At 37.0% G+C, this 15,806-nt stretch overlaps 2 protein-coding genes across 2 annotated transcripts; both read right to left on the bottom strand.

Moving 5' to 3' along the window:
- Positions 1–3,388: 3,388 nt before the first annotated feature.
- On the bottom strand, positions 3,389–8,033 carry LOC114360772 (glutathione S-transferase 1-like). Its single transcript, XM_028315561.1, has 4 exons — positions 7,896–8,033; positions 6,985–7,132; positions 6,113–6,171; positions 3,389–3,655 (listed from the first exon to the last, which is right to left on the bottom strand). The coding sequence occupies exons 2-4, from the start codon at positions 7,126–7,128 to the stop codon at positions 3,433–3,435; spliced, it is 426 nt and encodes a 141-aa protein (XP_028171362.1). The 5' UTR covers positions 7,129–7,132; positions 7,896–8,033; the 3' UTR covers positions 3,389–3,432.
- A 620-nt stretch (positions 8,034–8,653) lies between these two features.
- On the bottom strand, positions 8,654–15,094 carry LOC114360773 (glutathione S-transferase 1-like). Its single transcript, XM_028315563.1, has 7 exons — positions 14,882–15,094; positions 12,127–12,280; positions 11,259–11,317; positions 10,969–11,110; positions 10,295–10,491; positions 9,531–9,717; positions 8,654–8,746 (listed from the first exon to the last, which is right to left on the bottom strand). The coding sequence occupies exons 2-6, from the start codon at positions 12,268–12,270 to the stop codon at positions 9,603–9,605; spliced, it is 657 nt and encodes a 218-aa protein (XP_028171364.1). The 5' UTR covers positions 12,271–12,280; positions 14,882–15,094; the 3' UTR covers positions 8,654–8,746; positions 9,531–9,602.
- Positions 15,095–15,806: the final 712 nt, after the last annotated feature.

Here is a 15,806-nt window from a genome sequence, read left to right as displayed (position 1 = left end):
GCAGGACTCCGGGCGATCTATCATTAAAATTAGTTTCACAAAAAGTAAAAGAGTCCGGCTCGCATTAGGTCAGTGTTTTTAAGTTTCATCATCATCATCATCATCATCATCATCATCATCATCATCATTATCATCATCATCATCATCATCTCAGCCATAGGACGTCCACTGCCACTGCTGAACATAGGCCTCCCCCAATGCTTTCCATGCTGCCCAGTTGGTAGCGGCCTGCGTCTAGCGCCTTCCTGCTACCTTTATGATGTCGTCGGTCCACCTTGTGGGTGGACGTCCCACTAGTTTGGAAAAAAATGGGACTATTATTGAATAATTTCACTTACAGACCTACATTCTATATCTTTTGCATTTTCCTTAGCTTCTGAATTGAATTAACAGCATTTTCATACTTGCTTCTATGCATACTAAAGACCGGGGTGGTTCGTGGCATGTCAACTAGTTTTCAAAGAGATTCCATTCTTGTATGCATTTTTCTTGTTTTATCTTTATAAGTCACTAGCTTTCCGCCCGCGGCTTCGCTAGCGTGGAATTTTGTCTGTCACAGAAAAACTTTATCGCGCGCGTCCCTGTTTCAAAAACCGGGATAAAAACTATTCTATGTCCTTTCCCGGGACTTAAACTATCTCTATGCCAAATTTCATAAAAATCGGTTCAGTGGTTTAGGCGTGAAAGCAAGACAGACAGACAGAGTTACTTTCGCATTTATAACATTATTAGTATAGAAGTATAGATTGTGCAGGTTAATTTAATTATGAAGTTAACATCGTGTGTTTAATTTTGTTATCAAATCTTACTAATATTATAAATGCGAAAGTTTGGATGTTTGGATGTTTGTTACTCTTTCACGCAAAAACTGCTGAACAGATTTTGATGAATCTTTACAGTATTATTGTTTATAACCCAGACTAATTTATGACGATCTGTGACAAACTAAATTTCTCTTGATTACTAATGAATTTGTTAGTAACAAAAAAGTGGCACCATTTTAAAGACTAGCCCCCTTACTAATAAAACATACACGCTTGTTGATCAGTGTTTTAAAGTGACGTTTAGTATGGAAATGTCATTTTAAAACAGTGATCAACAACTGTGTAACTTTTTATTAGTAAGGGGGTAAACTTTTAACTTTAAATTGATACCAAATTCATTTAAATCACACCCTTAGATCACACCAGTATTTAAAAAGATGTCTGTGGCGTGGAGCATATGCTCCAATGTCAAAATGGCAGCGTCTGTGGGCTGGAGCATAAATGCTCCATAAAAACATGGGTTCAAATTTCGCGGCTCGCTCATTTTTTTTTTTAAGATTGCATTAAGCTTACTACAGTACGTTCGTGACGAACCGGGCTGTATAATAACAACGCCTTGGTCACTGCCTCGAAGGAAAGTAAAAAGTTATCTGTCATCAATGTTACTCTATTATTTTCATTCCGCCATTTGCCTCCTTTCCGCCGTGACTACACAACGTTGGCAGTATTGAAGCCATTCAAAATAATAATAATAACGTTGGCAGTGTTAAAATATTATAAATTTGTGTTAAATCATGGAACGGTAAGTAACCTTCAAATATTTATCTACTTTGTGAGGTTTGTTAGCAATTTTTATTGAAAAAAGCTGTGATTAATGCAAAAGTACCCTAAAGTCTGTTCGCCGTGAGTTGATAAAAAAATGAAATATCAGAGGTTCTAAACTCATTATAAATTGCGGCCCGCTAATTATTTTTGTCGATATAATGATAAAGTTGGTAGATTATCATTATTACCTCTTTTAAATTTACGGGAATTATTCCGGTTAGGGCATACGTGGGGATACGGATCAAACACGTGGCGTCCATGTGTTGGATAAAAAGTATTTCATTATTATCAAGTGGCTTATAGTGTATCCCAATGTTGGGCAAAGCCCTACCCACTGTCATACCATTCATTTCGGTCTTATGTAAAATAAATCTATTCCGTTTCACACATTGCGTTTCACACATTGCGGCCCGCCGGCCGGGGCGCTTGACGACAGCTGCGTGGCTCGTACCATGGTACTCAGTGCGCGTTGTGACAAACGACGCCCGCCATACAGAATGCGATAATTAAGCGACAGTCGCTATTGCAAGACATTTCATAATATTTATCAACTCTCGGCGAACAGACTTTAGGCACACTTTAGGTATGAACGACGTCTGTTCCGATTCAGTGACTTTTTAGTGATCTAAATCACCACCAATCTCTAAATGTTTTTTTTATTAGTTGCAGTATTTATCATTTAAGATAAAGTGTAAGCATGAGGCATATTAAGATGTAAGACGTGAGAAATATTTCGTGGATCAAATGCTCCATGCTCACTAGGGTGGAGCGAAAATTTTTTTTTCAGATATCTGTAATGTAATAGTCAAAATTTTGTGCCTTTAGGGCTTAAATGAAGTCATGCAAAATATTAATCAATTCGGTTTAGAGTAACTGCCTCCGCATCGACACTGAATTTATAAAAAAAGTTGGTTTTAGACCTCACTTAGGCGCCACATATCTGTGCAATATTTAAATAAAAATACTATTTTTTTATCACAAATCGTTTACTGATATGCTATATTTTCAATGTAAAATACACAAAAACGCCAGGCTTTGGGTTTATCATTTTATTAAGCGCGTGAGAGAGCGCGAGAAGAGAATTTTTCTGGCCCTTTTCGCGACTCGCGTCTTTGTCAGATAGTCTACTGGAAAAGCTCTGGAAACATGTGAGAAACTGCCTATCTATGAATTTGAACAAATTGAAGGACAAATGTGATCAGAAATGGCCAATTATCTGAGTACTGATCAGCAGAACTTGCATAAAATTGCTTCGGCGGTAATTAGGCGTATTCTCACAAAATCTCGCATTAATTTCTCCTGGTGAATTGTAACATGCCCGTTAGAACACACGAGCGTACCGAATACTACGTTTGTATTGTAGAAACTTAAAATCCAATAGAAATTTTAATACCTCTGGCTACTATTGTGGTTAAAGTCTATGCTTCTTCCTGGTTTTTGATTAAGACAAAACCATAATGCAAAGATGGCACCCGTCATCTGTTTAAAATTATTATGGCCTCGAGAGGCCTGCCAGATACCCTATGAAAGATTAAAGAACTAGTTACCCGGAGAAAAAGCTATTACGAGTATCCTGATAGCAGTCTTCTTACGATGTCAGAGAGCTGGCCGCTCGTCGCACACTAAAGTCACATAGTACGAGTCANATTTATTTATTATTATATTTACACCCAGACCCGTTCCAGAAATTAAAATTCATCATTTCAATTTCTGCCCGGCCGGGAATCGAACCCGGGACCTCTCGGCATAGTAGTCCGTTCTGAACCACTACACCAAACGGCCGACAGTGTATGGGCGCGGCGTCGTGTGCAGGAGCGCTAAGTAATGTGGTATCCAAAAAATCTTACGTTTCCTTGTCGATTGGTCTAATCTCGTTCATCGAGCTGATGGTGGACACACAGCAGATGTCGGCGAGTGTGACGTCATCGCCAGCCAGCCAAGGTGCTGTGAGGAATTTCTCCATAAAGTCGTATGCTGCATCAATCATACCTAGATGTTCTTCTTTGAAGCCGTTTGCTCCTTGGTAGAGGAGAGGCATCTGGAATAAAAGGTGTAAATTACTTTTAAGTTATTTGGTATCGAAGTGTATTTTATTAAAAGTCGTTACGAAACAATTTACAATTTAGTGCTAATCAAAATATGCGAACGTCAAGCTTCTCAAACTAGTCTGGCCAGCGTGAGAGTGTAAGCCAAATTCTCCATATGCCATTATTAAATTAGAGAGGGTCGTGCTGCATTGTTAGATAAATGGCCTGATGATGATACTAGTCAATATTCATAATATCTAATCCAGGAATTTAAGAAAACAATTCAGCTTTTTAACACAATCCGAAATTCGGAAACAAGAAAAGTTAAACGGATGGCAATTTTGTACATTTATCGCTTTTTTACAGATTTTTACTTATACGATGTTAGAACTCAACCGACAAAGTGCATGATTAAGATACGAGTAAGCTTTACCCACAGAACGCTGATGACAAGCTAATCTCTTTTAGATCGGTGTAATATCCGCCAGTCAACGTTCAGATAAGTTGCAGATAAGCAATGCAGGTTGGGGTCTACTCTTTTTTTTACGTCGGGAAATGCTTTGCGCATACCCACTGGTCGATGTGGACGGCCAGTGGGTTATGTGGGACTCCCCGCCTACCCACTAAAGGCGGGGCCTACCCACTAAAACCCGACGGTTTTCACCAGAGCCCAAAGAAACGGAGCCGCAAGTTATTGTCCTAGTTGGACATTCGTCCGGAGCTCCACCTCAGGCTAGAGGGTTCGCCCCTTGGAGGGAACCCGGTTGGGGTCTACTCTACTCTGACCTTTGGTTTCGATATTATGTTTTAAACTTCTTTTTCACTTTGTACTCTCTTACGAGTGTTACAACAAATTATTCTGCAGGATGTTGATTTCAATCCTCGCCATATTTATTTAGGTGATCTATTAAGACTTATATAAACGCATAATCCACCAGAAAAAATTACAAACGAAAGTGGAGTTTTTAGCGAATATTTTCCGTGCGACATCAACTGTACTGTAGCTCGCAATACTGCAATACACTTACACCGCGGCACCGTCGAGCTACGCGGATCGCTCGCTTATCATGTCGGATAGCCTACTGAAGGAAGCCACGTAAAGTAGGTAGTGTAAATAGGTTTCTTTGACTAACTAAAGTTAAAGTTCGTTTTATATTTTTTTCGAAGTCAATTTTTTTACTGATTCGTGATCAGAACTACTTAATCAACTTCCTTAATATGGCGAGGATTGAAATCAACAGCCTGTATTTGTCACATGGAAAAAATATATGACGAAAAAAGGTCAATCTATAGTCTTTTTCACCTAAGATGATTCGTATGACGTTTCGAGTTTGAAAGTTATAGAGATGTCACATAACTAAACCATAGCGATTTATCTATCGATTTTTGTCTAAGAGTTAGTGAAACCTACTTTTAGAGAAATATTTTGTATATGTGTTATTTAACAAAAAAACATGTTTTTGTAATAACAAATAATATTGTAACAATTTTTTAGGGTTCCGTAGCCAAAATGGCAAAAACGGAACCCTTATAGTTTCGTCANCACTGACGGTTGCAATCCACCACACCCTCAAACGAGTCAATTCGCGACAAAAATTTCCCAAACACATCGTCGCGCGAGCTATGGCGGCGGCCGTACGACCTGTCACAGCGCCTACAAAAATCACTATGAGGGCTACGTGAATATTCACGATTCCCAATAGGACTACGACGCGGAGTGCGTACACATCGCCTAGGTGACCTACCTCGATACTCAATACTCAATCGATGCACACGTTCATTTAACGGCGGCATTCGATATTCTAACAAACCCGACGTTTAACTAACTTTTATCACGACACTGTTTACGAGAATAATCACGTTCTTTTTTTAATCTAGACGAACGCCTGGTCATCTTAACTTTTAACACTGCACTGATAATCACAAACTAAGGCAAAAATAGATGGCAAAAACGGTTAGAACGCGTGGTCAATCCCACTTCTGATCTTAAGGATCAGAGGTGAGAGTGCTTTTTAAAAGTAATGTACGGCACCAGCAGATATCGATTTATTACATAACCGAAACCAATAATTCCACAAATCAATTTAACGCAATAAAGAAATATGCCTATGGCAGAAATAATGATCTAGGTCACAAATATCACAGTCCCTGAACCGAGAGAACGTCCGTCACAGCCAAGCACTCGAGCAAAGTGTGGCGGCGCGCGGGGCGGCCGGTTTCTCGTGCCTTCCCTCTCTAAGACAGAGACAACAGGATCGAACGATATGACGTCACGCTGACGTAGCGGGTGTTATTTCTAAGACTATTTTATAACCAAAAAATATAGTGTGGTCGATGGCCGCGCGAATAAAAGAAAAGACGCCAATTTCCAGCATTGTCTTTTCTTTACTCTGTGGCTTCCCCTTCTATTCTAGGGCCTCCGACAATATTAGTCCAGTGAAATCTCAATTCAAGTAAATAATGTGATTTTTATTTATTAAAAAAATAAGGTCTTACCTGTCCCAAATAAGAAAATCGTCGTCTATAAGAAGAGGCACGGTGTGTTGTGGGTTCATCTGTAAATATAGTTTGCAAAGAATAACCCCTCACGCTTATTTCCAAAGTTAATCACATTATACACGTTTTTTATAAAGAAAAACACACTTCCAAAGCATCTAAACGATAAAAAACATCCATCTTTTTCACTACCCAGACGGGCACCGCGGATCGCGTCATCTTCAAACACAGACTGAGAAAAATTTGGTTGAAAAGCAACCATAGTGCCTAGAAAATATAGCTATCACATTCATACTTAAGCATTATTACTTTCGAGCGAAAGAAACAGAACTATATTTTTTAAATGACAAGGTCCCGAACTTGGACAAGTGATTTGCGTCTGCTCCCGCCGCAGAGCACTTTAGAGCTTAGTGATGTGCGTCTGCTCCCGCCGCAGAGCGCTTGAGAGGATAAATAAATTGTTTTTGACGGTCTGCCTGCTAATTTCATACGTAACTAATGGTCATAATTACGAGTACATATGCAACCTTTATGAAAATAACTCAAAAAAAACAAACCTCAGTAAATTAGAATTCATTTCAAAATCAAAAATATTTTATTCAATTTAGACCAAGAGCTTCTTCCCTTATGAGCATAAAATATGTCAGGATGTCAATGAGATTATAAATACGTAAATTGTTGTGTTCTTGGCCTCTCCTTCGTTTCTTCAGTGGTTGAGGATTTCGGTTGAAGCTCGCTCCTACCTTCAACTTGATCATCATTTTCCATCAGGTGAGATGCAGGCCAAGAGCTTCTCCGTTGTGTTTAGAAAATGGTTTTAGGATGTCAATGGCCTATATGGCTCTTCTATGTAAAAAGCCTCATCAACTTACCTTTATGTATTCTTCGGTGAGGTGTTCTCCAGCTGGTAGGTACACGTCTATGAATTTAACGTCTGGTATGTTCAAAGCGTGGATGGTCATGAAGACCGACCGAGAAGGCGGGCTGGTGTCTTTCTTGTATAGAGTTAATCCCATTTTTCTGGAATAACAAAATTCAATAGTAGAATCGTTGCTCTCAATCGAGTTTCGTTCACTGCTGGACAAAGGCCTCCCCCAAGGATGTCCACAATGACTGGTCCAAAGCTGTCCACATGATGATTCCCGCGAGTTTCATCATACGACGGCAGAAAGCGGAAATGTCGTATCTCAAAAATTGGCTAAAATGACTTTTAATTGTATTGTACACGTTGACTGCCAAAGTAAATTTACTAATTCGCCAAAATTGAATTTTTTGCTAATCGATGTGTAATGGCTTGAAATGAATAGTTATTGTTAAAAAATATTTTTTTACTATTTATATTGACATATTATACCCATAAAAAAAACTGTCAGCCACCCGTGCCTGACGCGGCCCGAATGGTATAAATTTCAGTCACAGCGCCATGTCAAGCATTTTGTCAGGCACAACAAAATCACGTTTCTGCGTTTTGGCGGGAACTACCGTGTCGCATCGCTTTCCTCGCTTTAGCCCTCGTGAATACTATCGCCCNTTTTGAAATAGTTTTTTTGCTCTGGTGTAAAATCGGACTTTTTGAGATACGACAAAATCGCTTTCTGCCGTCGATAATATCACCGGTCAACCGAGTGGATGGTCTGCTTATACTACGTTTAATAATAGTAGTGGTGGTAGTAAATAATATAATTAAAAGAGTAAGTATGTATGTGTACGATATATTAAAATAAATATATTTTTTACAGAATAACCTACCTTACGACAAATGAACCTTTGTTCAAAAACTTACCTTTTTGTTTCAATTAACTAAAAAACAAACTAACACACGTAGTTACGATATAAACTGGTAAAGGTGTTTGATTGTCATGGTCTTAAATGTCTTGTCAATAGGAACTTGTTGTAGTATGCCGGTTAGACTAGAATCATAATTTGAATAAACCAGTATTGCGAGTAGGCATGGCATAATTTAAATAAATAAATAAGTACATAATAGCTAGAGTGAGTTAGCATAATTTTTTAATAGTTTTTTTAATTACTTTGGTAAGAAAGGAAATTGACTACCTTTTGTACTTTCTACTCGTATTTTCTTTGACTAATTTTAGAGAAACTTAGGCTGAGTTGCACCATCTTACTTTAACTTTAACAAACGTCAAAAATCTGTCAATCTCCATACAAAAACACCGGTTGTCGTCATAGAAATTACCGCTAAAGTTAGGTGGTGGAACTCAGCTTTAGACTACATTAGTTGGGTTTTTTGCTGCGCAGGAGTTCACCACTTAATCGAGCGGTGGCGGGGTTCGAACCCGCGTTCCTCGGACCACGAATCGGCCTGTCTGACCCCTTCACCGTTCGGCTATCGTGGCTTCAAAACTGTTACCTCATATAATTATTAGAGACTTTGTTAACAACATTTTTAGCAAAAACAAGGTTATGAAAAAATCCCAGAATGTTTATTCAAAAGAAAATCTGAAATGTTCAATTGTTCAACTCTAATACGTAAAAACTGGTATAAAAACCTACACAACCTGGAAAATAAGAAACAAAGTCTTCGCTTTTAATTTATTTTAATAAATACAGTGTAAACAATCACCTACGTGAAAACACTTTGTGTAGTCGTTTAGTGAGAAAGTGATGATAAAAATCGATACCTCTGGGCTCAAAGGTCGTAAAGGACAAAATACCGAAAATGAGTTATTTATACAGTTTTACTCAGAATTTAATTCTCTATCGATCTGTATATTTAGTTTGTCGAAATTCTCAAAAAAAGTGCCTTTACGACCCATCATTTTTGATAAGCTAAACAGAAATCATCCTGAAAATTGGGATGTAAATACCATTTGATTTTTTAGTACAGTTACCATGGTAGTAAAGAACAAGTAAACACAATTTTTTGGGCGTATAATGTGCATGAAGTATATCTATTGTCCTATACAACCTAACATTTTCATACCAAAGTCTAAATAATTTGTCCTTTACGCCCTTAGATTATCTANAAATATTTAAGCTAAATTATCAATTTACCCTTGCATAATACCTTACCTGGGTGTTCCGTTACGACCTATGAAAACCTATAAAACTATGTAAATTGTCATTTATTACCTTGGTTTTGTAGTTTTGTGAAATAAAAAGAGACTTACGTCCTGAGTAACTTGCCTAGGACGAATATTTGAGGGGCGTAAAGGTCTTTTTATTGTAATTTTGAGGGCGTAAAGGAAATCTATCTCAGTAAATACAGCTCTAGTCCAGTTTCTCAATACCTCCTCGGAAAATGCTGTGAATTCTAAGCACTTTCTTCCTAAGTCATATTTTAATAGCTCAAAAAACAAAAAAGTTACTGTCGAATAATAAAATAAAAAAACGTTTTTTGCTTCTCCTGAAAAGTCGTACTTTGTCCTTTACGACCTTTGAGCCCAGAGGTATCGAAATGCTCTAAAATATTTTGAATCAAATTTCTGTGCATGGTCTTTAAGACTTTTTGGTGTTTTTTTAAATGTTTTTAAGCCAATTTGCTTTTAACTATTTGTCCTAAAAGTTGTGCACCGGCTTCGTTTGCTTTCTTGTAGAATTCTTCTGTAGAGCAACGTTCTAGCCAGGCAGCGAGGTTTGGGTACCTGGAATTAAAATTTTGGAAGTTACTAAAGTGTTCTTAATTTGTCGATTAATCACTAAATGGTCAAGTGAGCAGTGCCACTATGGTGTTCGTGTACCATGATATTTTCTTGTAGGACAATTTTAAGACTTCTCTTAGTAACAGAGCCACTAAAGAAAATAAGTTTTCTTAAAAATTTGGTCTCTGATCATCATCATCATCAGGTGATTTATTGTCCGTTGCAGTAGAATGCCTATACTTCCCATCCCGACGGGTTGGGCCTAATGTTTGTATGGAAGCCCATAGTCGCTTTTTATCAGAAGTGTTAACTTCTAACTCCTCCTAGAGTCTTCTGATTAATTTCATTGCGGGTCCAATGATATTTTAACTTTCCCCCGGGACAAACTGACCTTCACTGGTTGGGTTTTTATTGGCGGTCAAGTTATAGATCCTTATAGACAGGAGTTGCAGCGGTGGGAACTAGAGGTGAGAAAATTCCCATTTTATCAGAAGTGGGGTATTCTACTCTGCCAGAACCACAAGGCTCACGAGCACAGTTCTCCTATGTAAAGATAAATTTATTTTTTATTATTACTTACTTATTGTCATCAATAGGCACCAAAGCGTTTAGAGAGCTGATGGTAGCCACGCAGCAGATGTCAGCAAGAGTCAGGTCACTGCCAGCCAAGTACGGTGAGACTGAAGCCAAGAACTTGTCAGTGAATTCGTATGCAGCGGAGATCTTCTCAAGGCCTTCTGGTTTGAAGGAGGACTCGCCTTTGAATAATACTGGTTCCTGGAATAAAGTTTAAGCATGTGAATAAAATAATTCGAAAAGTCAATTTTTTTAGGATAAATGGAAAAATTAAACTTGAAGAGATAGAAGCAGATGTTTAAAATTTGGGTCAAATAATCATCAGTCCTGATATCGGTGATAATAATATGAAAACTGATTATGCCATGCTCGGCGTTTCTACACGAGATCGCTACAAGGCAGATGTACCATCCTAGACTGCATCTCACTTAACATCAGATGTGATTGCAATCAAATACCTGCTTTGTGCTGCTTAAAAAGATCGAATCTAAAGGTTGCAGGAAGGATCTGGATGCAGGATTATCAGCTACCAACCGGCCAATAACAGCAGGTGCGATTACGGTCAAATACCTGCCTTGTTCTGCATAAAAAAAACTGGAAATCACTGGGGAAGGCCTACACGTATATTCAGCAGCAGACGTCTTGTGACTGGAATGATGATGATAGTGAAATTATTACCACATTGCCTCGAAGAGCTGGGAAGAGAATGCCACTGTCAAAATGGAGTCTCTGGTCAATCAGTGCCCTCTTCTTCAGGTCAGTTGGGTACAGAGCGTTGTTCTCGGCGTATTTTCCGACCAAGTATGCTGTGATGGCGTGGCTGTAACGAGAGGAAAAGTCATTCAACTTTAATTTATTTAAATGTTTTTCTTAGCGATTCGGTGTTTATTTTAAAGAGATAATAGGTATAGAGTATAATCATGAGGATCACTTATAAGAGCAAATGATAATTATAATGAGAAATTTACCTGTCCCAAATAATGAAGTCATCGTCTTTGAGCATCGGAATCGTGTGTTGAGGGTTCATCTGAAATAGAAAAACATTTTCCATTAATAAACACTATGGGGAATAAGTTTTTTTTTTCTTTTTTTTTCACTAGAGTACCTACCTAAGATTTGCATTCGTGAATTGAAGTAAATTAACACAACATTTTGAAACTTATTCCCTTGTATTGGGTTTCAAAAAATTTAAAATCTGGACTTGTTGAGACTATTTTTTGGCTAGTATTGTCAAAATAAAGATTCTTTTAACACATTGGCTGCGAGCGTCGCGCCGTACGTTATCCCTCAGTGCTAAAATCTCACACAAAGCGTGACCGCCCGCACCGGCGTTCCGCGCGCTATCTGGATCCAACGCCTGTGCGGCCGAACACACATTACGCGTAAAAGTTCGACGCTACGGCTGTGCGGGCACACACGTAAAGCGCGTAATAATCTGCCCATACGTCAGTGCGGCCCTACACATATGCTGTGTTTTTCTATAAATTATGATTTTCGAATGTTTCTTTTGTCAAATCGCGATCCTGACCACACATACGTTTTAAAAAGCAGTATTACGATGAAAAATACTTGTTAATAATAAGTAAGTAAAAAGTAACTTGTATTTTTAACGTTTTATTTAAGGTAGCCTTTCGAACTAAGCGTCACAGACGCAGCGTCTTTAGCTTTGGTCTTAAAGGTAGCCTTTCGAAGCGAGTTAATGACGCGGCGTTGGTGGCACAAGACCAAAGCTAAAGACGCTGCGTCTGTGACGCTTAGTTAGAAAGGATTTGCCTTTAGCCGTTTTTTCTTACGATAACCGTCAACTCTCTTAAAAAAAAGTTAGTTTGAACATACCTTCAAGTATTCCTCCGTCAGATGATCCTTTGTCAGCAGATTGACGTCAACGTATTCCACGTCTTGGATGCCCAGGGCCTCGATCGTCATCATAACCGCGCGAACAGGCGGGCTGGCGTCTAGTTTGTATAGAGTCAACACCATGGCTGGATTTCTGGAAACATTATGAAGATAATTTGTAAAGGGACAATACCATGACTGGGTTTTTGGGTAAAATACCATCATCAGGTCATTTGGCACTGCAGGAACACGAATTTCTTTGATACCAGTGGCAATTGGAGGATCTACACTCCATGCAGGCCAGACAAGGTGGGGATGTAGGAAAAAATATATTAAGAAAATAATTTGTATGGGGCCAATATTGTTGATATTATTGCACTAGCGGCCGACCGCGACTATGTAAGCGTGGTTCCCGTTTTACCCCCTTCGTCTATCTTACGTGGTTTAGATTTTTTCATAAAAATGTTTTTTTCCCGCTAACTCCCGTTCCAGTGGGAATATTGCAATATTCTGTTGTAACTAAGCTTTCAAATTTACTAAGGTACCTGCATGCCAAATTTCAAGCGTCTAACATAAGCGGTTCAGATTTTTCATACAAAGGGATTTTCCCGCCAATTCCCGTTCGCCCGGGAATTCCTAAGTATACTATAACCTGCCCAGGAGTATGAAGAATAATTGTACCAAGTTTCATTAAAATCCGTCGAAAAGTTTTTGTTTCTATAAGGAACATAGTAATACAGACTGACAGACAGACAGACAAAAATTTTACTGATTGCATTTTTGGCATCAGTATCGATCACTAATCACCCCCCGATAGTTATTTTGAAAATATATTTCATGTACAGAATTGACCTCTCTACAGATTTATTATAAGTATAGATTTGAACAACAAAAGTTGAATGACATCTGATAACTTTCTGAATGCTTATCGACATCTCGTATGAATAATGTTATTAAATTAGCTTTAACATAGTTTGAAATCATATTAATAATAGTATGTATTTTGCTATAAATAAAGAATTTGAATTTATACCTACCACAAGAAGTATCAGATCAAAAGACGATGGATGATAATAAATTAATCGTTTTATTAGTCCAAGTCGCATTGCATAATTTTTATTGCTAAATTGCGTTATCGTGCTAACGCATTTCTTTTGGTTTCTTTAAAAAACTACATACATACCTACTTGTTATAGATCATAAACTCATGTTTAGTTAAATAAATTACCTATCTAAATAATAAATTACAATGCTCCCGAAACCTTTACTTGATTTATATTTGAGATTCCCGCCCTGATCCGTTTTGTAAATTATGGCTGACATTTTATTAGTTAATTGATTTCCTATTTCTAAAACTAATAGGTTGTAAAATTTATTTTCAATTAAAATTATAATGCTTACGGTCTAGTTTATGTAAAGTTTTTTTTGTTATTATTGTACCCTCACAGTTTGTTACCTACCTAATAAAAATAAATATTTTTATTGTTACAAGCTTTGTATTGACTTCACTTGTTAGTATGTGTGGCACAAATCTTGCAACTGAATTTAAGACCAGTTCTCCTCAACCGATTGAGCTGTTTGGTATACTTATGTAAGTACGATGACAATGCAGTGTTATGGTACCGTTGAGCTGGTCTGATGATGGAGTCAGGAGGTGGCCATAAGAACTCCTAAACGAAACGGCGGAAACTCATCAAGTTTGGGTTCATGGGATTCGACTTCCCGAGCACTTTTATGCTAAATGATGAACAGGCCCAGAGATTGAGATAGTTACAACTAAATAGTATAAAATAAAATTATAATAAAAAAAAACTTTTTCAAAGAATTTCGAAAGCTATTATTCCTCTTTTTTATTCCTCGATAGAATTTATTCCTCTTTTTTTCTGTTTGCGCTACAAGCTTTCCAAATTCTTTGAACCTAGCATACAATTATTTTTTTCGTTTTAGTACAAAGAACTGCATTTTAGGATAAAGCTTGTTTGTAAAAAAGTTTTTTTATCCATAGCCATAGCTTTTTCCTGCGGCGTAACATTGACCTGAGGTGGAATTGTGTAAATCAATCGTAATCATTTGACAGTTCATAACGTAAAACAAACAAATGATAAAGTCAGTAAATTTTCAATCGTTAGATATCTTTTAACTATAAGTACCTTGTATTTTTGCCTTGAATGTAAAACGTCGTGATAAGAGTTTTGTTTTATTTTCTAAAATACGTGTTTATACGACTATTAATGTCATGTAGTAATGGTGGATTATTGACCATTAAGTGTTCGTGAACGTGCATGAGTATAAATAAATACGTAAATACCTCCTATCCTATTATTACCTATATACAAGTAAATAAGATTGTACAATGTTTAGATTATGCAGATAATTATCCGTTCAATTAATAATGTATACTTTACGCCGGTAGTCTTCGTTTCAAATTAAGTTGGTACATAAAAGATACGTAAATGAACTGATAAATAAATCTTCTCTAATAGTTTCTACAAAATGAAGTAAAATAATAACTAACGTTTGAAGATAAAACCCAATTATTTTAAGTTTACCAAAAATCTAAAAAATGACAATAGTTTTGAGCTAAAGTACAATATTATAATAGTCATAAAACGATTTAGAAACAAATTTTGCGTTTAAATCCCTTTTATTATCAAAGCACGTACCTACAGAGATTATTAAAAGTTTTACGTAAAACCACAAAGCCGAAATGCAAAACCCAGTAAGACAATTCTAAAAAAACAATACAAAAAATTACCTTGGAACAAAAACACAAATACAAGACGATATCACTGCGCGAGAGCAAACTTCTCAATGGAGTAACCGGTTGGATAAAAGTACATTTAACCCGGTCTCAATTATACATGACCTTCACAGCAAAGTGGATTTTAAATCAATAAATCTAAGGTTCAAAGTCGAACGATGATTGGAAGCGCTATTAAATATGTATATGTATGACGTGTCGTACGCTGCGAAGTGGGAGTGGATTGTATGAAGACCATTGCAACTGTCGAGTATAAATTGATACGGGTGAAGCGTAAAAGTTGCTAACTGCAAAATCACAGTTTTCGTAGACATGTTAACGAGTTGATAGGCGATGATTCGGATTTTTTGGTGTTTTGGTCGTAAATGTAAAAAATAAATATAAGGATTACATTCTAACGACGAAAAAAACTGAATAATTATTTAAAGTGAAAATAAAGTCAATGAATTAAGTAGTAGAGTAGCTTTGGTTGGATATTTTATTGGTATAAGATAAGAGTTATGTGTAATTTATTTTTATGTAGCCTAAGTTCAGTGCCTACGTTAATTTATTTCGGAGTCTTATTTGCTTAAAAAAATACATACTTGCATTCCATCGAAGCTATAAAATGTTTGAATTGAATTTATTCGAAAAAACTTCGTTTAATTTTAAAAGTTTTTTATTGTTAGTCCATTTTTTTTTTTTAGGTTTTTGACTTACGTACCTTAACGTAGGAACCGCAGCTGAAGTGTCCTTCCAGTTGTGCTATGTCATAGAATTAAAAACCGTGGCGAAAAAATAAAATGGATTCGTCATATTCTTTCATGATTTCTTCACATACATTATGTATATCGGCATTTCAATGTTTTTCTTTATTTATAGAAAGAACAATGAGACAAAACGTCCCCAATACTGTAGCACTTAACTACCTACCATTTAT

Source organism: Ostrinia furnacalis, unplaced genomic scaffold, assembly GCF_004193835.3.
Source record: "Ostrinia furnacalis isolate ACB-3 unplaced genomic scaffold, ASM419383v2 OfSCF5170, whole genome shotgun sequence".
NCBI lineage: Eukaryota > Metazoa > Arthropoda > Insecta > Lepidoptera > Crambidae > Ostrinia > Ostrinia furnacalis.
The sequence above is the reverse complement of the archived record's forward strand: the minus strand, read 5'-3'. Positions and strand labels throughout refer to the sequence as shown.

Excerpts from the sequence above, each read along its gene's own strand:
- LOC114360772 (XM_028315561.1), bottom strand. The coding sequence starts at position 7,128 with ATGGGATTAACTCTATACAAGAAAGACACCAGCCCGCCTTCTCGGTCG. Across the intron at positions 6,172-6,984 it reads TCACCGAAGAATACATAAAG|ATGAACCCACAACACACCGT; the intron begins GTAAGTTGATGA and ends CTATATTTACAG. Across the intron at positions 3,656-6,112 it reads GATTTTCTTATTTGGGACAG|TAAAAGTAATTTACACCTTT; the intron begins GTAAGACCTTAT and ends TACCAAATAACT.
- LOC114360773 (XM_028315563.1), bottom strand. The coding sequence starts at position 12,270 with ATGGTGTTGACTCTATACAAACTAGACGCCAGCCCGCCTGTTCGCGCG. Across the intron at positions 11,111-11,258 it reads GACTTCATTATTTGGGACAG|CCACGCCATCACAGCATACT; the intron begins GTAAATTTCTCA and ends CTCTCGTTACAG. Across the intron at positions 10,492-10,968 it reads CAGCTCTTCGAGGCAATGTG|GAACCAGTATTATTCAAAGG; the intron begins GTAATAATTTCA and ends ACTTTATTCCAG.